This window comes from Taudactylus pleione, unplaced genomic scaffold (genome assembly GCF_031769625.1).
Source record: "Taudactylus pleione unplaced genomic scaffold, aTauple2 ptg001259l, whole genome shotgun sequence".
NCBI classification, from domain to species: domain Eukaryota; kingdom Metazoa; phylum Chordata; class Amphibia; order Anura; family Myobatrachidae; genus Taudactylus; species Taudactylus pleione.
This window is the reverse complement of record NW_028285659.1, coordinates 53,063-77,669: the sequence shown is the minus strand read 5'-3', so window position 1 is coordinate 77,669 and position 24,607 is coordinate 53,063. Positions and strand designations below refer to the sequence as shown.

At 47.4% G+C, this 24,607-nt stretch overlaps 1 protein-coding gene across 2 annotated transcripts; it reads right to left on the bottom strand.

The window, feature by feature from the left end:
- Positions 1 to 22,694, bottom strand: LOC148450918 (forkhead box protein H1-like). Of its 2 annotated transcripts, none has more exons than XM_088462518.1 (4): positions 22,502 to 22,694; positions 16,333 to 16,843; positions 12,451 to 12,555; positions 1 to 1,858 (listed from the first exon to the last, which is right to left on the bottom strand). In XM_088462518.1, the coding sequence occupies exons 2-4, from the start codon at positions 16,723 to 16,725 to the stop codon at positions 818 to 820; spliced, it is 1,539 nt and encodes a 512-aa protein (XP_088318644.1). In that variant the 5' UTR covers positions 16,726 to 16,843; positions 22,502 to 22,694; the 3' UTR covers positions 1 to 817. The 2 variants fall into 2 exon arrangements, with proteins under 2 accessions (XP_088318644.1, XP_088318645.1); XM_088462519.1 differs by having other exon boundaries at positions 22,554 to 22,694.
- Between the last annotated feature and the right edge of the window lie 1,913 nt (positions 22,695 to 24,607).

The window sequence follows — 24,607 nt, the reverse complement described above, 5'->3', positions numbered from 1 at the left end:
AACCACTTAGTACGATTCACCAGCATTAGTTTTATTATAAAACAAGATACAGGTGTAATCAGAAAGTGCAAGTTAATAAATCAGGTCTAAAAATGTGTTCACACAATAAAACGGCAGGAAAGGGGTTGGGGGGGCTGAAGCAATATCTGGTGTAAAATTCTACTTTTATTGTCCTGTATTGGTAATTGTGGTCACATTATGGACACACGTCAAAGGTTTCCATTGCGGTCTGCCAGACAGACGTCACTTTCTAAACAGTTACAGGTTGTGCGCGAGATACTTGTTCAGCCATTGCCGGCGGTTATGTCCTGTCCAAACGTCATTTGTAAAATCTCAAACAATGGCCAGGATATGGTATGGTACACGCATACATGGGATGAACATGTTTAGGCTGTAAGATCAGGAACATACAGTACGATATTTCTATTAATTGATCTTTGGAATACGATGTGGAAGCATCCGGAAAATGCAGAGAAAACAACAACTAATATATGAAAAGTTTTCTAGACTAAGTCTCTTCTGAACCAATGAGTGGGGTCCCCAGGGGTCCATTTCATGCAAAAAAAACTCACTTCCATTTCTAGTCCCTAGAAAAAAAAAAAATCCTAGATAGAAAGGTATGAAATCGTTCCCTCATTGTCACCGTGTTCTGTCAGAAGCCCGAAGCTGCCCAAGAAGCCATCTACATTTGCTGGTCCAAGCAGCTCCGCTATGATCAGTCTCAGTCACATGTAGTGTCTAACACATGATCTTAGGAAATGCACAGGAGGGAGGGGTACAGGTACATCCAGGTGCTCAGCCCTCAGGAGAACCCAACTCACAGCAGACTTTGTGCAGGACATGGAGTGCCGGAGTTGGTCAAGTACTGACTCAGAAAGGCGGGATGAACAAGGTCTCCAGGATGACTTGTCAACACATCAAATACACTTTTGTTGGGGGGCACAGCCCGCAACATGCTGTCAAGATCCAGCGTAGGAGTCTGTGAGGAACATGGCTGCTCGGGTTTTGGGGTGGTACCTTGTGGCAGTAGTCCCCAGTAAGCTGGGTTCATATAAGGTGCATGGCCATAGTTGTAGTAGGTAAAACGGGGAAAAGGGAAGAAAGGAAGAACATTGTGTGGAGCCACAACGTTTGGTGGCACACACTTTGTGTAGGAGGTGGGTAAGTCACAGGGAAGAAAAGGTGCCTTTGCAGGGGGTCCGCATGGTGAACAACTGTCGGTGTCAGAGTCCGAGCAGGTGCTGCTCTCTTCATCTGGTCTTGGCCGCTTTGTGGAGATATGAGATTTCAGCAATGGAGTCCCAGGAACGTCTTGGCCTTGATCGGGATTCTCATTGCAGCTCAGGGGAGAGATGGTAGAAAGACTAGAACTAGACGAAGAGTATAGAGACTGACTGGCTGAAAAGCCGCTTCTAGAGCTCTGGAATGTGTGCGGGTTAGAATGGTTGTACAGAAGAGGAGAAGGGCTCCACATGTTTATGGACATGGCTTGAGAATTTCTTTGGCTCTCTGTGGACTTTGAGACATCCGGCAAGTCAACATCTTGGAGGTCATGGAGTAGAGAATCTATCATGAACGATGTGTTGAGTTTGACTACTGTGTCCTGATGGGAATCATCCCCCAAAGATGATGAGCTGGCTGTAGAGTAATTACTGCCTGGCGTCTGTTGGTACATGTATCCTCCAGCTTCATATTTGTAGTTCTGCAGGATAAATGGCGACAAGTCTTGGACAAACATTTCAGAGTCTTTGCGCGCCATGACCGTGTTCTGCAGCTTCATTGCATCCAGGGGGATCCGGGTCACATCTACCGTCCAGAAGTTACCCTTCGCCTGAGGCTTCCCCGGGTCCTTCAGCACCTGTATAAAGTGTATAAAGAGGTATCAGGTCCTATAAAATAATCTGCTCATCAATCATCAGTAATGGACAGCTGCAAAGCCAAAGTACTGGCCTGGATACAGGTCCTCAAAGAGTTGTGACGTTACCCTGTCCCCAGGCTGCTCAGCACAGGCTCCGGCCGCTATGTCCAGGGTTATCAACTCTAAGCGGTAAATTTACTATGAATCCTGTCTGGCTATGGGTAATCATGCTGGGATTTGTAGGAGTTTTTTGCAAGCAAAGTCAGATTTACTAAGAAGTATGTGTGCCTGTCTATCTTATTCTGATGGGGTCATTGATCAATGTATTGTACGCGAGTTCAGTCGTATCGGCCCCTTCTCAATAGACTCCGTTAAGCACTGCACAGATCATTCAGAGCTTTTGTTTATGCCGTGCAAAGAAAGTGTTAGAAATAAAAATCGATGTAACCCCCTCCCCCCTTACCCCCAAAAGCATAACCAGCCCTTTGACCCGTTCTGGTACTGAAAAAATTGTGGGGGGGCGAGAGGGTGGGGGTTCCCTGTATAGTAACCAGCTTTTTTTTTTATGTTGTTGCAAAGTCCCCTGGATATCTACTTGGAGAGGGGGCCGACCAGCGCCGGGGGGGAGGGGAGGGGAGGGGGGGGGTAAGTATGTATGGTCAGTGTGTGAGAGTCTGCTCTTTTTTTTGTTAATACTTTCTTTACAGAGGGGGTACAGGTGACAGCATGCACTTAGTGTCTTGGCATGATGGCACTTGTGGTTCTCCAAATGCTGCCATGATGGGGCTTGCTTGCTGGGACCTGTAATCCCACTGTAAAATATATGAATGACCATCTTTCATCCATTAACCCTGCCATGCCGCAACAAGGGGTGCAGGGAATAGCCCCAGCCTTCACCCCAGCCCTGGGGTATCCTAAGGAGGGGGACTTTTTTGGGGGTGTCCACACTTTCCAAGGAATCCCAGGGGTGATCCATTTGAGGCTGGTTAATTCTTTGGCGATGAGTTTTCCCCTGCAGTGGTAGACCTCCCGGCTGGTACTGGAAATACGGGGGAACCCCATCAGTTTCTTCTACGTTTTTCCAGTACCAGAACGGGCTCTGAGATCCGGGGCTGGTTATGCTTTGGGGGTAGACCCCATGCTACATGATGCGTGCAGGCACTTCTTCTATTCTGCTCCATGTTCTATCAGGTTTTGAAACACGATTCTTAGTACTTCCATAGACAGGAACAACTCACAGATTTACTCACCGGTTGGTTCCATGGTCTGTTGACTTCGGCCGTCTATTTCTGAGCGGGATCGTGTATTTGCACTAGTTTGCCTTTAGTAAATCTCAGAGTTGCATAATCAGGGGAGACTCGCACAGAAATGCAATCTCAGCCAGTTACCCTCTACTACGCTCAACCGGTCATGTTTTCAGGATTTCTGTCTGTGGGATAATTAGTGGCCCAGCGACATTGATTAGCTCACCTGTTCATGATTAAAGAGCGCTAGCTGAAAGCCCCTGCACTTTGTGGAGAGAGCAGCAAAAAAAGTGCCCCCTCCCATATATTAATAGTCCTGGCGTGAAAACTATAGGGGCTCATCCTGGGTCCTCTACTGTAGGGGACAGGATCATTTTTAAAAAAATGTGCACCCTCTGCGGTGGCCGCACTCATCCTAGTGGTCTCCAAACGATAATAACCTTAAAACTACGGTTATTATAGCAAAGCAGGGACGTGTAGTCAGGGGAGGCAGAGCCTCCCCTGTCACTAATGATTAAAATACTACAAATAAGATACTTATGACATATTCTGGGTATAAGTATCTGCTTTACATTATTGTCATTTTTATTTTATTTTTTACAGTGGAAATAGTGAGATTTGTTTGGGAGGCCCAGAGAGCGGTGCCTCGCACAGAGAGCGGTGCCACGCACAGAGAGCGGTGCCACGCACAGAGAGCGGTGCCACGCACAGAGAGCGGTGCCTCTCACTGAGAATAGTACAGGAGATGAATCGGGGACGGGGCCAAGCCGCGGGCAGTAAAAGCCCATTGAAAAAGCAGGAGACGCGGCGCCTATACAAGTGCCTCATTGACAGGGACGTGCTCCCAGCCCACATAAGAGCCGCGCCCCTCTCAGTGAGGCAGATGTGATTGGGCATCAGATCCAGCACTGACAGACCGTATCCGAGGGTCAGCGCCCGCGCTCTGGGACCGTATGGGAGAGGGACAGTGCCCGCGCTCTGGGACCGTATGGGAGAGGGTCAGCGCCCGCGCTCTGGGACCGTATGGGAGAAGGTCAGTCTGTGGGGCCCAGGCACACAGTATGTGAGTGTTTAGCTTAATACATTTAGTACACTGACTATCACTACTGACTATGTGGCTACAGGACTTCCATTAACTTAATAGCGCTGCACCCACTATTAGGTAACCTGAGGCCCTGGACAACATACCTGGACTATGTTTTATGCTGCATACACACACACACACACACACACACACACACACATACAATCATACACACACACACACACACACACACATACAATCATACACACACACACACACACACACACACACACAATCATACACACACATATTAGGGGTGTGCACCGGCCACTTTTCGTGTTTTGTGTTTTGGTTTTGGATCTGGATCTTTCTTCGTGTTTTGGATCTGGATTGGTTTTGCCAAAACCACCCTTCCGTGTTTTGGGTTCTGGGTTTTGTGTTTTGGATCTGTATTTTTTTTTTAAAAAGCATAAAAACAGCTAAAATCACAGAATTTGTTGGTTTCTCTGCTCCTATGCTATTATTAACCTCAATAACCTTAATTTCCACTCATTTCCAGTCTATTCTGAACACCTCACACCTCACAATAGTGTTTTCATGTCCAAAAGGTTGCACCGAGGTAGCTGGATGACTATGCTAAGCGACACGAGTGGGCGGCACAAACACGTGACCCATCTAGGAGTGACACTGCAGTGGCAGACAGGATGGCAGTTAGAAAAACTAGGCCCCAAACTGTACATAATGCAAAGAAAAAAAAGAAGTGCAAGATGGAATTGTCATTGGGCCCTCCCACCCACCCTTATGTTGTATAAACAGGACATGCACACTTTAACAAATCAATCATTTCAGCGCCAGGGTCTGCCACACAACTGTGGCTGAAATGATTGGTTCGTTTGGGCCCCCACAAAACAAGCTGGCAATTAATGTGTCCCTGCACAAACTGGCTCTACGGAGGCAAGATGTCATCCTCATCCTCCTCATCCACCGATTCCTCACCCTCTTCAGTGTGTACATCCTCATCCTCACAAAGTATTAACTCGTCCCCACTTGAATCCACCACCACAGGTCCCTCTGTACCTTCTGGAGGCTGGTCTCCCTGGAAGAGCTGATAATTCATTTTGATGAACATCATCTTCTCCACATTCTGTGGAAGCAACCTCCTACGCCTTTCGCTGACAAGGTTCCCGGCTGCACTAAACACTTTCTCGGAGTACACACTGGAGGGGGGGCAACTCAGGTAAAATAGAGCCAGCTTGTACAGGGGCCTCCAAATTGCCTCTTTTTCCTGCCAGTACAGGTATGGACTGTCTGACATGCCTACTTGGATGCTGTCACCGATGTAATCCTCCACCATTCTGTCAATGGTGACAGTATCATATGCAGTGACAGTAGACATGTCAGAAATTGTTGCCAGGTCCTTCAGTCCGGACCAGATGTCCAAACTTGGTCCTGCCTGCCCTGCATCACCGCCAGCGGGTTGCTTAGGATACCTAAGTTTTTTCCTGGCAGCCCCAGTTGCGGGAGAAAATGAAGAAGGAGCCGTTGACGTGTCACGTTCCGCTTCAGCTGACAGTGTGTTCACCAGCAGGTCTTTGCACCTCTGCAGGCTTGTGTCGGCCGGAAAGAGAGACACCACATAGGCTTTAAACCTAGGATCAAGCACGGTGGCCAAAATGTAGTGGTCTGATTTCAACAGATTGACCACCCTGGAATCCTGGCAAAGCGAATGAAGGGCTTAATCCACAAGTCCCACATGCCGAGCGGAATCGCTCCGTCTTAGCTCCTCCTTCACTTTCTCCAGCTGCTTCTGCAAAAGCCTGATGAGGGGAATGACCTGACTCAAGCTGGCTGTGTCTGAACTGACTTCACGTGTGGCAAGTTCGAAGGGCTGGAGAACCTTGCACAACACGGAAATCATTCTCCACTGCGCTTGAGTCAGGTGCATACCCCGTCCTTTGCCTATGTCATAGGTGGATGTATAGGCTTGTATGGCCTTTTGCTGCTCCTCCATCCTCTGAAGCATATAGAGGGTTGAGTTCCACCGCGTCACAACCTCTTGCTTCAGGTGATGGCGGGGCAGGTTCAAGAGTGTTTGCTGGCGCTCCAGTCTTCGGCACGCAGTCGCTGAATGGCGAAAGTGGCCAGAAATTTTTTCGGGCCACCCAAAGCGTCTCCTGCACGCCCCTGTTGCTTTTCAGAAAATTCTGCACCACCAAGTTTATTGTGTGAGCAAAACATGGGACGTGCTGGAATTTGCCCAGATGTAATGCCCGCACAATATTGGTGGCGTTGTCAGATATCACAAATCCCCAGGAGAGTCTAAGTGGGGTAAGCCACTGGGCGATGATTTCCCTCAGTTTCTCTAAGAGGTTGTCGGCGGTGTGCCTCTTACTGAAACCGGTGATACACAGCGTAGCCTGCCTTGTAACGAGCTGGCGTTTCTGAGATGCTGCTACTGGTGACGCTGCTGCTGTTGCTGTGTAAGGTGATACATCTACCCAGTGGGCTGTCACAGTCATATAGTCCTTAGTCTGCCCTGTTCCACTTGTCCACATGTCCGTGGTTAAGTGGACATTGTGTACAACGGCATTTTTCAGGACACTGAGGACACTTTTTCTGACGTTTCTGTACAGTCTCGGTATCGCCTGCCTAGTGAAGTGGAATCTAGACGGGATTTGGAACCGGGGACACACTACCTCCATCAATTGTCTAAATCCCACTGCACTAATGGCGGATACCGGACGCACGTCTAACACCAACATAGCAGTCAAGGCCTCAGTTATACGTTTTGCTTCAGGATGACTGCTGTCGTACTTCATCCTCCTCGCTAAGGACTGTTGGAGGGTCAATTGTTTAGTAAAAGTAGTGGTGTTCCTACTTCCTCTCTGGGATGATGAACGACTCCCAGCAGCAGCAACAGCAGCAGCGGCAGCAGTAGGCGTAGCAATGCAGGATCCTCCAGAGGAATCCCGGATAGGAGAGTCAGTCATGCTAGTGACATGGCCTGCAGGACTACTTCCGATCCTGACTAAGGAGGAAATTGACGAGGAGGGAGTTGACGGTGTGGTTTGCAGGCGCTTGGATACAACAGGACAACGGGATTTAGGTGTCCCTGGACTGCTTACGGTCTTAGCCAAAGTTTCTGAACTTGACAGTAACTTTTTATGAACGCGCTGCAGGTGCCGTATAAGGGAGGATGTTCCTAGGTGGTTAACGTCCCTACCCCTACTTATTTCACCTTTACATATGGTACATATGGCAAGACAGTTGTTGTCCGGATTTGGATAGAAATATTGCCAGACCAAAGAGGTGGAATGTTTGGTCTTCTGCCCAGGCATGACCGTGATGGGCTTTTTCATCCCACGGACAACAACTGTCTCCCCCGGAGCCTGATTTAAACAAACCACATCACCATCAGAATCCTCCTCGCCAACTTCCTCCTCAGCGCCAGCTACACCAGTATCCTCATCCTGTTGTACTTCAACAGTGACATCTTCAATTTGCATATCAGCAAGTGGACTGTGGGTGCTCCTTTCAGCACTTGCAGGGGGCGTGCAAATGGTGGAAAGAGCCACCTCTTCCCGTCCAGTGCTGGGAAGGTCAGGCATCGCAACCACCACCACACTTGGACTCTCCTTGGGGATTTGTGATATCTTCTTAGAAAGCACAGTTCTTCGCTGTGCTTTTGCCAGCTTAACTCTTTTGATTTTTTTAGTGGGAGGAGGGCTTCCATCGTCATGTGAAGCTGAACCACTAGTCATGAACATACTAGGGATCGACCTTAGCCATTCCTTGCCACTCCGTGTCATAAATGGCATATTGGCAAGTTTACGTTTCTCTTCAGCTGATTTAAATGTCTTTTTCAAGGTCATTTTCCTGAACTTTGCCATTTGGGATTGTATGTGCCCTCTACTATGACATTGGGCATCGGCCTTGGCAGACGACGTTGATGGCATGTTATCGTCTATGTCATGACTAGTGGCAGCAGCTTCAGCACTAGGAGGAAGTGGTTCTTGATCTTTCTCTATTTTATTTTTATCGGAGAAAGTTTGGTCCTCCATTTATGTTATATCGATTTGATATATACGTGCGGCTAAACACAGAAATTAATTTTTTTTTGGTTTGGACTGGAGTGTACTTTCGGGGGTTACAGCACCCTTTAACGGTCAAGCCAGCCGGCCCTTTACTTATGACACAGGCGCACGCTTGGCACTACTTTGTTGATGCACGTGCGGCTACTGCGCACACAATTCACAAACACAGAAAATATATTATTTTTTTAGCACTTGGGGGGAGCACCCCTGATGGACAGAGCACCCCCTGGACAACACTACAGCACTCCTTTAGGACTGGGACACTGCACAGGACTTTGGAGTGGACACAGCCCCTATGGAGAACTGACTGCACAACACAGTCCAGCCAGCCCCTATGGACTTTGAAGTAGTGGACACAGCCCCTATTAACAACAGCAGCACAGCACAACACAGCCAGCCCCTATGGACTTTGAAGTAGTGGACAACAGCAGCACTACACTACACTACACAGCCCTAACTCCCACCCTCCCTCTTCACTGTCTACAACTGAGTGAGAAAATGGCGCCGACGCGGGTACCTTATATAGGATCCAAAACCCGCGAGACTCGGAAGGCGGGATGATGACGTTTTGCCTCGATTTCAGATCCGAGTCAGGCGGGAAAAGTCGAGCCTGACTCGGATCGGACTCGGATCGGGGGGGCTCGGGGGGGTTCGGATTTCAGAAATCCGAACCCGCTCACCCCTAACACATATACATACAATCATACACACACATATACATACAATCATACACACATATACAATCAATCATACACACACACATACAATCATACACACACACACACACACACATACATACACACACATATACATACAATCATACACACACATATACATACAATCATACACACATACAATCATACACACACACACACACACACACATATACAATCAATCATACACATATACATACAACAATTTTAGTAAACAATTTTCTTTTTTTTTTTCAAGGGAAAAATGATTAATTTACTAAATGTAATGAACGATTTTTTTGAACTACAAAAAATGTTTGCATATCCCCTGACTGACTGAGAATCGTTGGGTTGGTCAGTCTGACTGAATATAGTTATCGATAATCGTTGAAAAAATCGTTGTGTGTGTATGCATCTTTAGGGCGGAATTCAATTGATTAGACGGAAGATCCGGACCGCGTAAAGTGACAGGAGATCGCGGGCCGCTATTCAATTGATGCCGTTTTTCACACTGATCGCGCCCATAGAGGTCAGGTTTAGCTGTGTAAAGCAGCTAAACCCAACCAAAAGTGCTGGGCGCAACCGCGAAAAGTGATGCTTGGGCGCCCAAACAGGTCACTTTTCGCACATTTCAGCTCTCATCCCCCAGGGGCTGCGAGCTGAAATGTAGCGCTGGCAGCTGATCGCGCCCGACAGGAGCAAGAGTTGAATAGCTCAGTCGGGCGCGATAGGGGCTGTAATCAACTGAATTCCGCCCTTAGTGTTAGGTAGTAACTGGAATAAATGAGATTCTTTACATGAGTATAACCACCTATAGCAGAAATCAATACATTCCACATGTGAATGCGTTTCTAATTATTGTGCCGCCGGCTGAGAGTGCCCCCGTGCCGCCGGCTGAGAGTGCCCCCGTGCCGCCGGCTGAGAGTGCCCCCGTGCCGCCGGCTGAGAGTGCCCCCGTGCCGCCGGCCTCACCGCACGTCACTGTACCAAAGTTTGTGTAGATAAGTGAATGCATTAACTGGGCAGCACGGCTGGTGTAGTGGTTAGCATTACTGCCCTTAAGTCAAATTGAATTCCTGACCAAGGCACTATCTGTGGTGAGTTTGTATGTTCTCCACAGGTTTGTGTGCGTTCTCTGTATGCTCCAGTTACCTCCCGCATTCCAAAGACATACTGGTAGGTAAATGGACTTCTGACCAATCCCAGCGTGAGCGTAATCTGCTCTGGGGCACGGACTGATCAATATTATTAACCTTTCATTTTATGGCGCCACAAGAGGTCCACAGCGTCTTACAAGACAGCACTGAGGACAGACTGGGGAGGGGAGAGGTGGGAGTCAGGGAGGCCAGATAGGAGGAGGTTACAGGAGTACTATCTGGAGATGACCAGTGAGTATATGAGGGTCTTAGTAGCATCCCTGGGTGAGAGAGGGTCTGCTCCTGGGAATACTGTATATCAGAGATGGAAGCGGCAGGACTCTGGGGGGTGCTGAATGTGGGGTATGTAGGAGAGGGATGAGTCCAGGATAACTCAGAGACAGCGCACTTTGGGGCTAGAGGAGATTGTTGTGCCATTAATTGATAATGAAATTGGGGGAAGTGCGGTTATGTGGGAGGGGGAGGAGGTGATCAGCTCAGTCTTAGGGGACTATGTATCAAAGCTGGGAGAGAGAAAATTATAACAAATAAATCACCAACCAATCAGCTACTAAATATAATTTTTAAAACATAACTTGCAAAATGTTAATTGGAAGCTGATTTGCTAGTACAGGAATGGCCAACCTGTGGCTCTCCAGCTGTTGTAAAAAAAAAGTCCCAGCATGCACGGCTTCAGTTTTGCTATTCAAGAATGCCAAAACTGTGGCAGGGCATGCTGGGATGTGTAGTTTCACAACAGCTGGAGAGCCACGGGTTGGCCAGGCCTGTGCTAGTACTTTATCTCTCAGAATTTTTTCGCTCTCCCAGCTCTGATACATAGGCCCCTTAGACATGTGTTAAGTTTAGAGACAGCAGAGAGACAGTTGGAGATACAAGTGAGGAGAGAGGGAGAGAGGTAGATCTGAGTATCCTCAGCATAGAGATGATTATGGAGGAGAAAGGAGCTGATTAGTTCACCTAGAGAGGACGTATAGAGAGAGAGAATAGGAGTCATGAGAAAAGACAGATGGATCGGTCAGAGAGGTAGGAGGACAGCCAGGAGAGGACAGTGTCACGTAGACCAAGGGAGTGAAGGATTTGCAGCAGGAGAGGGTGGTCCACAGTGTCCAAGCAGCAGAGACTCAGGTCAGGGAGAAGGAGCAGGGAGTAGTGGTCCTTGGATTTAGCAGTAAGGAGGACATTGCTGACTTTAGTGAGGGCAGTTTCAGTAGAGTGGAGAGGACGGAAGCCAGACTGATAGGTGGGAGGAAAGAAAGACAGTAAGACGTTTGTAGACAATATGCTCAAGGAGTTTGGAGGCAAATGGGAGGAGAGAGATTGGGTGGTGATTAGAGAGTCAGGATCAGGGGTGGGGGAAACAAGAACATGCAGCAGACCAGACGGTGCCTGATGAGAGGGAGATACAGAAGAGATGGACAAGATGGGAACAGGCAACAGGAGAGGGAAGAGGAGGCAGGAAGGGATGGGATTTAGTAGAGACTGGATTAAGGCTTCATCCATGGCCTGATCTCCAGGAATGGGGGAGAAGGAATTTAGAATTGGCAGGATGGAGGGGGAATGTGGAGAGAGGCTGGAAAGAAGGAGGCTTGATGGGAAGGTGGGGTGAGGAGGCCTGGTGGGAGATGATGCCCTGATGTATGGATTCAGTGTTAGATGTGAATTGGGCAGCGAAGTCAATAGTGGAGAGATGGGAGGCAAGGAAGGGGGGAGAGGAGAGAGTTAAAGCTAGCAAAGAGGCGTTTGGGGCTGGAGGATTGAGAGGAGATAATGGTTTGATGAAATACCCTGGTAGGGAGAGGGAGAGGGCAGCACTGTAGGAGGAGAGGAGGAAGTCTGCATGGGAGCTCGGTTTCCTCCAGTGTCGCTCAGCAGTTTTGAGAACACATTCTCAGGTATCTGGTGCATTTGGAGTGCCAGGGTGAGGCTCAGATCTGAAGGTGGGTAGTGAGCGCCGCAGCAGAAGTAAGTGTGCTACTGTACAGGGAAACCGATTGGTCAGGGCAGGAGAGGATGACAATGGGGCAGAGACGTAATGTCCTCTGTACAGTGCTGTGCGATATATAATAAATAAGGGACATTTTAAAATAACGTTTCATTGACAAAGACTCTCCGCAACCCCCAGATCTTTCTCTGATCCATTGCAATACAACGAGAAATTCTTCAGTGATTTTCTTATTTAATTATAGAAGCCTTATCTATTACATTACAAAGAATTAATTATACACACACAAATATACGTTGCACCCTAGGGCACCCAGCACCACCTACAGAGAACAATCTCTACCTCAGTTCTATATTTTCTATGAACTGTGAAAGGTTGGTTTATGGCGGTCGGGCACAGAACTCCCAGTCTGTGCACATCCCAAGCTATCTGAACCCACCTTCCTGAAGCAGTCGCTGGACGACAGGTTGTGGCGGACGGAGTCTTTCCATCCTATGTAGTCACCTTTGAAGAACGGAAACAGGATCTCAATATGTTTCAGAATCTAGAGAAGGAGAAAGAAAAGGTCATTGGTGTCAGTAGTGGGGTTATCACAGCCACAGCAGGAAAAGGGGTCTTCTGTAACCCACCCTCCCCCTTTTCCCCCGCAAAGAGCAGATCTATGGTCTGAAAGATGCTGGGTTACTGAGGACACCAGGAATATGGGCATCGGAGGATATTCACCAGATATCTGCTGATTAATAAAAACCAGTTAACATTTTTCCAATTAAATGAAAGAAATAAAGTTAACCACAAGTTTATTCTGGTATTAGAGACGTAAAAATGACAAATTCATGTGGATCTCTCGCAGATATTGGGGCCAGAACGTAAGAACATTTCCCACCAGAACATTGTGGTTTTTTTTATATAGGTGTGAATTGGGCCGTGTGTGAGCTGGTTACTCCTGAATAGGACCCTAATTATATGTATTATAGTTATGCTTTGAATTTGTGTAATGTAAACAACAAGGGATGAATGTATGGATGGATTCACCTAGTTTCTGTGACTGGGAACCTGCGGAGCTGACCATCTAGTGTAGTTGCTATTAATCTATTCCCCAGAATCCTTTTCAGTTTCCACACTGCTGCTCTGCTCCCCAGTACAATGGGCGACCCCAGGCTGCGGCTTTCCCTGCTATAATCTGACTGGCGCAGCCTGTCTAGTATAGTGCATGTTAGAGCAGGGCCCTCACACCCAAGCTATCCAACAAGGGCGGTAATGGAGTTTAGGGGACACTTCAAAACAAAAGTTGTATTGTTATATTATTTACTAGCGGAGCTTTTTACCAGCCGTTGATTACAGTAATTATATACTGGGAATGACAGTGTCTGTACGCACATAGCAACTGCAGGCAAACCGCATAGCAACGCCAAGGATAAGAGAGCCTGAGGAGAAAAAAAAAAACACTGCATTACTCAGCCCCAATGGCGACATCTGTGGGGGCATCATAGTCCATAGCTGCCCTGATTTAGGTGGTTTGCTTTCTTATTAATATAATAAAGGGCTTTTTTTCTGGGAATATAATATATAGGATTACAGAGAGATTCAGCCCATAGGCTGCAGAGCCAGAACATGGTGACTCCGGGGAATGTTGCCCCTGCGGGTGGGGGCACCTGTGAGGAAGTCAGGGGGTCTATGGAGGCATTTCCTGGGATAATAAGCCCTTTGTTACATCACAATCAGTTGTTTGAAGAGCTCTACACTAGAAGCTGGGATCTATCACTGGAGACTAGTGGGCATCCTGAGCAAAGAGGATTTAGATAAACAAGTAGATTGGGGTAAAGTTTGGGTTATTTAATTACAGCCCCCAGCAGGGGGTCCTGGCTTTATCTCAGACCTGTCACTGTCACTCAGGAGACCCCAGCCCCTGCTGGGAGACTGGGGACAAAGGCGGCTCTATCAGTGACCTTTTGCCTCCAGCTTTCGTTTACAGTAGGGAATGAGATCCCCAATGTTTTGTGTTCTCAGCACCTCAGCTGTATGTGACGTAATCCCCCCCATCCAATCACTGTGTAACGCAGGGGGCTGCAGCCATTTGTCCCAGCTCATGGTATACACTCAGACACAATACAGATGGGATTATACAGACCGATAAACACAGAGACTCTGAGGAGCCAATATAAGCACAACACTGGGGATGGCCCAAAGAGCTTACACTCTAATTCACTTACTTCCAACTCCAAACTATTCCTCTTGTTGGTCTGATACAAAGAATGTCTGTTTAGCTGCCAATTATACTCACCGATATCTACAGTACACTCTATGCCAGGGGCCGGCAATTACTATCAGTGTGCCAATTATATACAGGACCCTCTATGCCAGGGGCCGGCAATAATCAGTGTGCCAATTATATACAGTACCCTCTATGCCAGGGGCCGGCAATAATCAGTGTGCCAATTATATACAGTACCCTCTATGCCAGGGGCCGGCAATAATCAGTGTGCCAATTATATACAGTACCCTCTATGCCAGGGGCTGGCAATTATCGGTGTGCCAATTATATACAGTACCCTCTATGCCAGGGGCCGGCAATAATCAGTGTGCCAATTATATACAGTACCCTCTATGCCAGGGGCCGGCAATAATCAGTGTGCCAATTATATACAGTACCCTCTATGCCAGGGGCCGGCAATAATCAGTGTGCCAATTATATACAGTACCCTCTATGCCAGGGGCCGGCAATAATCAGTGTGCCAATTATATACAGTACCCTCTATGCCAGGGGCCGGCAATAATCAGTGTGCCAATTATATACAGGACTGTATTAGGGTTTCTCTAATCAGGGGCACTTATGACTTACACAGGTTCTGGGGCTTATTACAGCCGGTGACAGAGACAGGACGTCAGCCGGACACAGAATCTATGTAATCCACATGTGCCCCTGATTAACGGGACAGGGACAGGGATATAGATATATATAGATATATATATATATATGGAGAAATATTATCTGTACAGCGCTGCAGAATACGTGTGCGCTATTATATAAATAGCTGGTAAGTATACACACCAGATTTTATATATATCCCCCATTTATTAATGATCGTTATTGCCGTGTGATCTGAGTGTGACATTACCGCCCATGTGCGCATTGCAATAAGCGATCATAGCGCCCGGATGTATCATCCAGCTCACACAGGCTCCGAAAGGATCCCGTCCCTGCGAGGTGCCCGGAGAGCTGCCGCACATGCGCCATTACACTGACCGCACACGCACAGCCGCCATAGGGAGGCTATTTATACGCAGTGTACCCCATAGGCTACAGCGGCTAACGCCACCTTCAGATGGTCAGAGCTCCTGGGGACAATGGGCCTGATTCAGAGCCGCTCGTAAGCGGCCGCTCGTTCGTTCCGAGCGATGTTCGCACATCTGCGCACGCATGCGGTTTGTAATACGCATGCGCGAACCAGTCAGTGCGTCCGAAAATCGTTAGTTCGCTAAATAGCGAATGCCTGCTATTTTGAGTGACAGATTGAGGCGTATGTGGGTGGTAACAGGGGAAGGTGCTTGAAAACGGGGAGTGGAGATCCGAACGCAGGCGTGCTTAAAGGTCAAAGCGGGCGTTTGATGGGTGTGCATAATTAATACAGCAGCGTCATTGACCACGTCACTGGGTTATTGTATAGTCAGAACTGCTCGCATGATTGCGGTAGGAAAAACCAACCACAAGAATAGCGAGCAGTTCATACGCTGTTCGATGTACTCGATTAATCTAATAAATAGCGGACATGACGTATGGTGCAAGCGGCAAGGGGGCGTATTTTTAAAAATTTGGACCGCAAGTTTTGCTCGCTCGTTCAGACAGAGGCGTGAACAGACCGCAAAGAGCGAACGGTTCATTTGAATAGCCACCCCTTTTTTTTGAACGAACGACCGCAAATAGCGAGCGGCTCTCAATGAGGTCCTATATCTGTATCCATCACTTCCGCCATAGAAGCCCATGAAGGAAGCGGCTGCCAACGGTAATGGGGGGATCACAGCAGGTATCGGAGATATGCACTGCGTATAATATATATATATACACACATACACATACACACTCCTTGCAGGCCATACGTGATAGTTTCTGCGGACTTTGGTGCACTACTATCACCATCATACACATTATACTGATCTGGACAAGAAAACACTTTCTTTGCTTTATAAATCCTCATCTATTATAAAGTCTGACGTCACCAATCCAAAGAGCAAGAACGGACGGTAATAATTATATCCAATATGCACAGAAACAGGGATACTGGAGTACAGGGACCAGCTCCTGTCCCTGGGGAGTGGCTCTTACCTGGGACAGTTTCAGCATCTTGTCAGGCGAGTTCTGGATAACCAAGGCGATCATGGCCAGGTAGGAGTACGGGGGCTTCTCATATCGCTGGTACTTCTTCTTGGACCTTCTCAGAACTCTTTTGCCTTCTTTGGTGGCATCTGGAGCTTTTGTCTGGTTCTTGGGGAAGGTCTGGTCCTCCGCAGTGGTGGCGAGAACCTTGCTGGTGTCTGGACTCCAAGTCCCCCCATCTTTGTGCAGTGACCGGGGTGCCCAGGTCTGGAGGCCCACAGACATGTCATAGAGTGAGGCAGAACTAGGTGCTGGGACCTGGAACAAGGAGCTCATGGGCACCAGGCTGGAGAAGTCATTGCTCTGAGGGTCAGCAGCATACAAGGTGAGGGGGTCTCTCATAGTCAGCACCTTCCCCTCCTACCCTCCTTGCCTTTGTTATGCAGATGAGTCTCCAACAAGTGGACCTGGCTCCAGGGGGGGGCTGCCAACCTTCCTCAGGAGACAGGACAGGATCTGCCTATAGCAAGTGTGAAAGTGAGGGAGGGGCAGGAAAATGAGGACATATGTCAGTGAGTGGTCACAATAGGAAAGGAACATCCAACACAGGTTACACAATTAGCAGACCCTTCTAATTACTCCGACGCAGGGATCCGTCCCACCAAGTATCCCATACCAGGCTGCACTGGCACCGACATCCCAGGGGGAGATAAATAGCACCAACCAATCAGCTCCTAGCTGTCACTTTACAGGCTGTGTTTAAAAAATGACAATTAGGAGCCGATTGGCTGGTGCTATTAATCTCTCTCCGAGCTTTATTAAATCTCCTCCTAAATTCTATATACAGACTGAGGTGCCTCTGGTACGTCCTGGGGGTGCAGCTACGCCTCTCACATACTGACCTCAGGGCATCTCTACAGAATATAGACCACACTCTGCAGAGCATCTGAGGGGAAGAGGCCGGGAGCTGCCGATGTATTCTGTTATATACGCAGAGCATCTGAGGGGAAGAGGCCGGGAGCTGCCGATGTATTCTGTTATATACGCAGAGCATCTGAGGGGGAAGAGGCCGGGAGCTGTCGATGTATTCTGTTATATACGCAGAGCATCTGAGGGGAAGAGGCCGGGAGCTGCTGATGTATTCTGTTATATACGCAGAGCATCTGAGGGGAAGAGGCCGGGAGCCGCCGATGTATTCTGTTATATACGCAGAGCATCTGAGGGGAAGAGGCCGGGAGCTGCCGATGTATTCTGTTATATACGCAGAGCATCTGAGGGGAAGAGGCCGGGAGCTGCCGATGTATTCTGTTATATACGCAGAGCATCTGAGGGGAAGAGGCCGGGAGCTGTCGATGTATTCTGTTATATACGCAGAGCATCTGAGGGGAAGAGGCCGGGAGCTGTCGATGTGTTCTGTTATATACGCAGAGCATCTGAGGGGAAGAGGCCGGGAGCTGCCGATGTATTCTGTTATATACGCAGAGCATCTGAGGGGAAGAGGCCGGGAGCTGCTGATGTATTCTGTTATATATGCAGAGCGCAAACTGAACCGAGGCGTCACTATGAGGAGCACACTCACCAATGACAAGAAAACCCACCAAGCGCCAGGGTTTATCCTATGTCTGAGGCCAGTGCGGATAGTGTGGTCCCTATAGTGAGGGTTACACCCGCCCGAGGACACCTGTGTACACAGCTCAGGGTAACGCATCCCTACCATTCAACACTGCAGCAATTAGATAGGAATGTAATATCTGCATCACCACAAGGCCCTATCTGTGTGTAGTTTGTATGTTCCCCCCATGTGTGCCTGGGTTTCCTCAGGGTGCTCTGGTGTCCTCCCACACGCTGGTAGGTTAATTGGCCTCTAACAACAAAATTAAATCTAGTGTGTGTGTAAAAAAAAAAAAAATATATAATAATCTGGAATTGAGAGCAAGAAAGAAGGGGCGCCACATAGTGCATGAAACTATAAAACAGATTTTATTGCAGACAGCGGACATAAAACTCGTTCAATGAATATGCGTACCACAATCAGCGGTCAGATACCATCGCAAGTAATAAAAATGAAGAAGCCTGAATATCACCCGAACGTCTCCGGGGACTCCGTCGGCTATTCGACCAGTAATGGAAAGCAACGCCAAACCACGCCCCGGTCGACCAGGAGGTGTGTTCCGATTTTTATGTATTTTAGGTAAATAGTAAATATTTGCTATACGTGGATATAAATTGTATAGGTATTGATATTCGTCATTGATTAAAATACCCGAAAATAACCCTTTATCTAATATTTTTTTCAACACAATCAAATAATCGCATGTGGGATCTTTATCTAACTGTACATATGATTTTTTATCTGATAGTAATCTCAGCATTTCTTTTTCATAATCGGTACGATCTAAAATCACCATGCCCCCACCCTTATCAGCCTGTTTGAAGACTAGGGTCTTATTCTCTACCAATTTCCTTAAAGACTGAGTCTCCATAGTAGTTAAATTTCTGTTGTTAACTGGAGTATTCTCACATAATTTCTCAAAGTCTTTCTTAACTAACTGGTTAAACATATCAATATGGGATCCTCTTGATTCCACAGGATAAAAGACTGAACGGTTCTTGAGACCGGAAGAAGATTTTGAATTGTCTGATTCATAATTCCTTAAAGGTGCCAAGGACTTATTATCGTGCCTCAGAAAGTGACGTTTCAGAGTCAATTTACGTGCAAATAAACTTAAATCTATTTGTAATCTATAATTATTACAGCCCACAATCGGAGCGAAAGAAAGTCCCTTAGCTAGTAAGTTCTCATCAGCTGAGGACAGTGAGACTTGGGATAAGTTAAAAATCCCTTTACTCTTGGGTGCTAGAACAGTGCTTTCTTTTTGCGTGGTCCCTTTTCCCCCTCTTTTACCTCGTCTTCTCGGTACCTTTTTCCTGAAAAAGGTGGGGTGTACTGACCCTGGGTAGTGTCCCCTAAAAAATTCCCTCTTTTGTGGGCTCCGAAGAAAGGTCTCCTCATTGGTGAAACATATTCTCTATCATTCAAGGTATTTAATGTATCAAACCGATTCCTCAAGGCTGGAGAATAATTCCTATTTTGCTTGGTTCTATTTTTATTTTTAAAAGATTTATCCTTACTCACTATTTGCCAACGTGGTGGCAAAGGTTCCCAATGTGATTTAGCCACTGGAGGATCAATTGTCAAATCAACCTCTGATTTTTTCCTCCATGCAGGTACAGGATTGGACTTCATAACAGGTCCTGTTTTAAAATTGTCTCTCCTAATTTTAGGCCAACTCCGTATGTTACCTGAATCGTAATCTTGTTTGTCTCTCTTAAACTTCTTTGTTTTTCTTTCTATTATATCTGATTCTATTTTCTGAACTTTAGTGGTGAGATAGCGATTGAAATCAACATAATCACCAGTGTTCTTTAATGAATCCATTTTTCCTTCTAAAAGGGACATTTCTTTTTCTATTTCTTCCAACATTTTCTTTTTTCCATAAACAATGAGCCTCATTAAATCAAGTGAACATTGGTCTAAAATATGATTCCATTCTTTTAAAAATTTGTTGTTTGAAGCACCAAATGTAGGATTTTTGTTAATCCGTAGTCCCCTTGGAATCCTACCACATTTTATATAATTCTCCAAACCAACAATATCCCACCATGTTCTCATTTCTTTCATAGTGAGTTGTTCTGCCCTAATAAAATTATCGTCTGCTGAAGGTTCATTAATAATATTAATTACATCTGAGGGAAAGTCCTCACAAAACATTTTTGAACATAGTTTAAAACGATCCGCCCTTAAATCGGCAAATCTTAACATGATGAATCTAGATATGCAGCAACCAAACAAAGGACCAAGAGAAAATAAACAAATACAGTAAATTCAGTGCGCAAATCAATCAATCAATCAATCAATCAATGCATAAACACATATAATACTGTGAAAAGTTTTTTAGAATCCAATAAATAGATGGATTTTTGGAACAAAGTAAATCTGTGTCACAGACGCCAGATATAGCACAGGCCACAGGTACCACACAGGCCGGCGTCTTCCCCACGTTAAAACCCGGATCCAAGCGGGTATTGGTTTATCTGGAATTGAGAGCAAGAAAGAAGGGGCGCCACATAGTGCATGAAACTATAAAACAGATTTTATTGCAGACAGCGGACATAAAACTCGTTCAATTGGTACGCATATTCATTGAACGAGTTTTATGTCCGCTGTCTGCAATAAAATCTGTTTTATAGTTTCATGCACTATGTGGCGCCCCTTCTTTCTTGCTCTCAATTCCAGATAAACCAATACCCGCTTGGATCCGGGTTTTAACGTGGGGAAGACGCCGGCCTGTGTGGTACCTGTGGCCTGTGCTATATCTGGCGTCTGTGACACAGATTTACTTTGTTCCAAAAATCCATCTATTTATTGGATTCTAAAAAACTTTTCACAGTATTATATGTGTTTATGCATTGATTGATTGATTGATTTGCGCACTGAATTTACTGTATTTATATATATAATAATATATATACACACACACACATATAAAATCACATCAGCTGTGACATGTCCAGGACGTCACATTCCAGCTCCTTCTGCATCTAAACAAAAGTTATTTCACTTCAGCTTCTGTTGGAGATCAACCTCCAGTGATCAGACACATGAACAGGACTTTATTCATATGCATAGTGAGAGCACCAGGGCCTCTTATTGTAATCTCTGTGTGCAGCCTGTTATAAGGGGTTAATTTCCCGACTACCATCTACATACAGCACAATGTACGGTAATACCAGACTGCACCTACCGTAGAAAGCCCAAATATTACAGGCTGATAAATTACCAAAATATAACAGGGCAGGGCGGGAAATGACCAGCGTGTGACACGTCACAGGGCAGGGCGGGAAATGACCAGCGTGTGACAAGTCACAGGGCAGGGCGGGAAATGACCAGCGTGTGACACGTCACAGGGCAGGGTGGGAAATGACCAGCGTGTGACACGTCACAGGGCAGGGTGGGAAATGACCAGCGTGTGACACGTCACAGGGCAGGGCGGGAAATGACCAGCGTGTGACAAGTCAAAGGGCAGGGCGGGAAATGACCAGCGTGTGACACGTCACAGGGCAGGGCGGGAAATGACCAGCGTGTGACACGTCACAGGGCAGGGCGGGAAATGACCAGCGTGTGACAAGTCACAGGGCAGGGCGGGAAATGACCAGCGTGTGACAAGTCACAGGGCAGGGCGGGAAATGACCAGCGTGTGACACGTCACAGTGCAGGGCGGGAAATGACCAGCGTGTGACAAGTCACAGGGCAGGGCGGGAAATGACCAGCGTGTGACACGTCACAGGGCAGGGTGGGAAATGAACAGCGTGTGACACGTCACAGGGCAGGGTGGGAAATGAACAGCGTGTGACACGTCACAGGGCAGGGTGGGAAATGAACAGCGTGTGACACGTCACAGGGCAGGGTGGGAAATGAACAGCGTGTGACACGTCACAGGGCAGGGTGGGAAATGTCCAGCGTGTGACACGTCACAGGGCAGGGTGGGAAATGACCAGCGTGTGACAAGTCACAGGGCAGGGCGGGAAATGACCAGCGTGTGACACGTCACAGGACAGGGTGGGAAATGAACAGCGTGTGACACGTCACAGGGCAGGGTGGGAAATGAACAGCGTGTGACACGTCACAGGGCAGGGTGGGAAATGACCAGCGTGTGACACGTCACAGGGCAGGGTGGGAAATGACCAGCGTGTGACACGTCACAGGGCAGGGTGGGAAATGACCAGCGTGTGACACATTACAGGGCAGGGTGGGAAATGACCAGCGTGTAACATATCACAATTAAAGGCTGTAAATTTACATACATGTTCGCTGTAACTGCAGGACTGCCAGTATGTGTGTTTCATATGTACTTACATACTGTTTGTAGTAGTAAACTAAAAGCGGTGTGTGGGCTGTATAGACAGAGAGACTTGATGAAGCTGGTGGTAATTAGATGATGAAAGCCACATGGGGGGTTGGGGACAGATCAATGATAAGAGCTGGAGCACAAAGCTGAAATGTCAGACAATAATTAGATTGCAAGCTCCTAGGCCCAGTCATGACAATTCATGTGAAAGCATTGCTGTTTGCAAATAAATATATTAAATAAAACCTTCCCCAAAAACCCCTGTTTACCAGCTGTATAACTGTGACTCCCAAAATGTCCTCTATGCTGAGTCAGACTTACAGACGCCAAGTCTCCAGTGCACATAATGCTGCACCCCTGCTCCAGGTCTCTGCAGCTGGGAGTACCGGCCTTGTTTATAGCTTCCTGCCCCCAGATCTCCCAGGAGACACTGCAGCAGAGCATCATAACCTAGACCAGAGGTTCCCAACTACGGTCCTCGAGGCACACTATAAGTCCAGGTTTTAAGGATAGCCATACTTGAGCACAGGTGTCCTAATTAGTACCTCAGCTAACCATCTGTGCATAAGCATGGACAGCAATAAACCCTGGACTGTTAATGTGCCCTGAGGACTGAGGTTGGGAAACACTGACCTAGACTGTCTTTATATTGTAGCTATGCCTGTAGTTATAGGAGGCTGATAAAAACACAGCGATGTAACCATTAGCAACCAACCACTGTTCTGCTTTCATTCTAAGTGTAGAAAAATAATAACCTCAGTAATAAGCCCCAATTCAGAAGCAGGCCGCCAGCTGGACCTCACACTGAAAGCGCGTGATGTACCGGGCAGCGAAGGCGAAGGGTTTGGGTTTGGGGCCCAACGTTTCTTGGAACTATTAACATCTATTGTGGAACTACATGTCCCGGCATACACAAGCAGCTAATGACTTGTGGAACCATAAGCACCGACATATCCTTTCAGTTACAGCCAGTGCATACTGGGATATGTAATAGTATAATTACTAAAGTGCGGGTACCAACCAATCAAATTCTAGCTACTGTATTATTTTTATGTATCAGATAAATGATACCCAGAATCTGATTGGTTCCCCTACTTCCTTATAACTAAAGGGTCACTAAATATAACACTGAAATCTTCCTTCACCACTAAAACCATTTCTCATCATAGTAACCGAATGGTAAATACGTCTCTTTGTGAGATTCCCCCATAGAGCTCCTGCCGCTATATAACCGAGGATTCGCCATAACCACAATTATCTCTCCGAGATCTGAGCCGATCGATGGCGTTAACAGAAAAGTTATCTGTACATGACAAATATGCTGTAACCCGTGGTAACCGCTCAATATATAGGATGAAACCAGGGCCGAAACTAGAATATTTGTGGCGCAAGGCAGCAGTTTTCCACTTACCCCCCCTCACCCGCTCTGAGGCTGATTCTGCGCTGCACTCCTGAACGCAGATTCACGATTATCAGGAATCTGCGCGTGCGAAGGACCCGTTCTGTGTCATCGCACACGGAGCGCCAGCAGACTGTCAGTGACAGGAAGGTGGCAACAACGGCCTCCGCTCCCAAAATGGAGGTGTGTCATCGCCTTTGGAGGGGGTTGGGGGGGGGAAGAGGCCAGTACCTTCATCGGCTGATCCCCAGGTCCTCTTTTAAGAATCTGCGATGGACGGCTTACGTGACTCCATGGTCACTCGGCTTCCGGACTGTAGACAGACAGAAATCAGATAGACAATGACTAGAGGAGGGACGGTTAGGGTTAGGCACCAGGAGGGAGGGTTAGGGTTAGGCACCAGGAGGGAGGGTTAGGGTTAGGCACCAGGAGGGACAGTAAGGGTTAGGCACCAGGAGGAAAGGTTAGGGTTAGGCACCAGGAGGGAAGGTTAGGGTTAGGCACCAGGAGGGAAGGTTAGGGTTAGGCACTAGGAGGGAGGGTTCGGGTTAGGCACCGAGAGGGAAGGTTAGGGTTAGGCACTAGGAGGGAGGGTTCAGGTTAGTCACTAGGAGGGAGGGGTAGTGTTAGGCACTAGGAGGGAGGGTTAGGCACTAGGAGGGAGGGTTAGGCACCGAGAGGGAGGGTTAGGCATAGGCACTAGGAGGGAGGGGTAGGGTTAGGCACTAGGAGGAAGGGTTAGTGTTAGGCACTAGGAGGGAGGGTTAGGCACTATGAGGGATGGTTAGGGTAAGGCACCAGGAGGGAGGGTTAGGGTTAGGCACTAGGAGGGAGGGTTAGGCACTAGGAGGGACGGTTAGGGTTAGGCAATAGAAGGAACGGTTAGGGTTAGGCACCAAGAGGGAGGGTTAGGGTTAGGCACTAGGGGGAGGATTAGGGTTAGGCACCAGGAGGGAGGGTTAAGGTTAGGCACCAG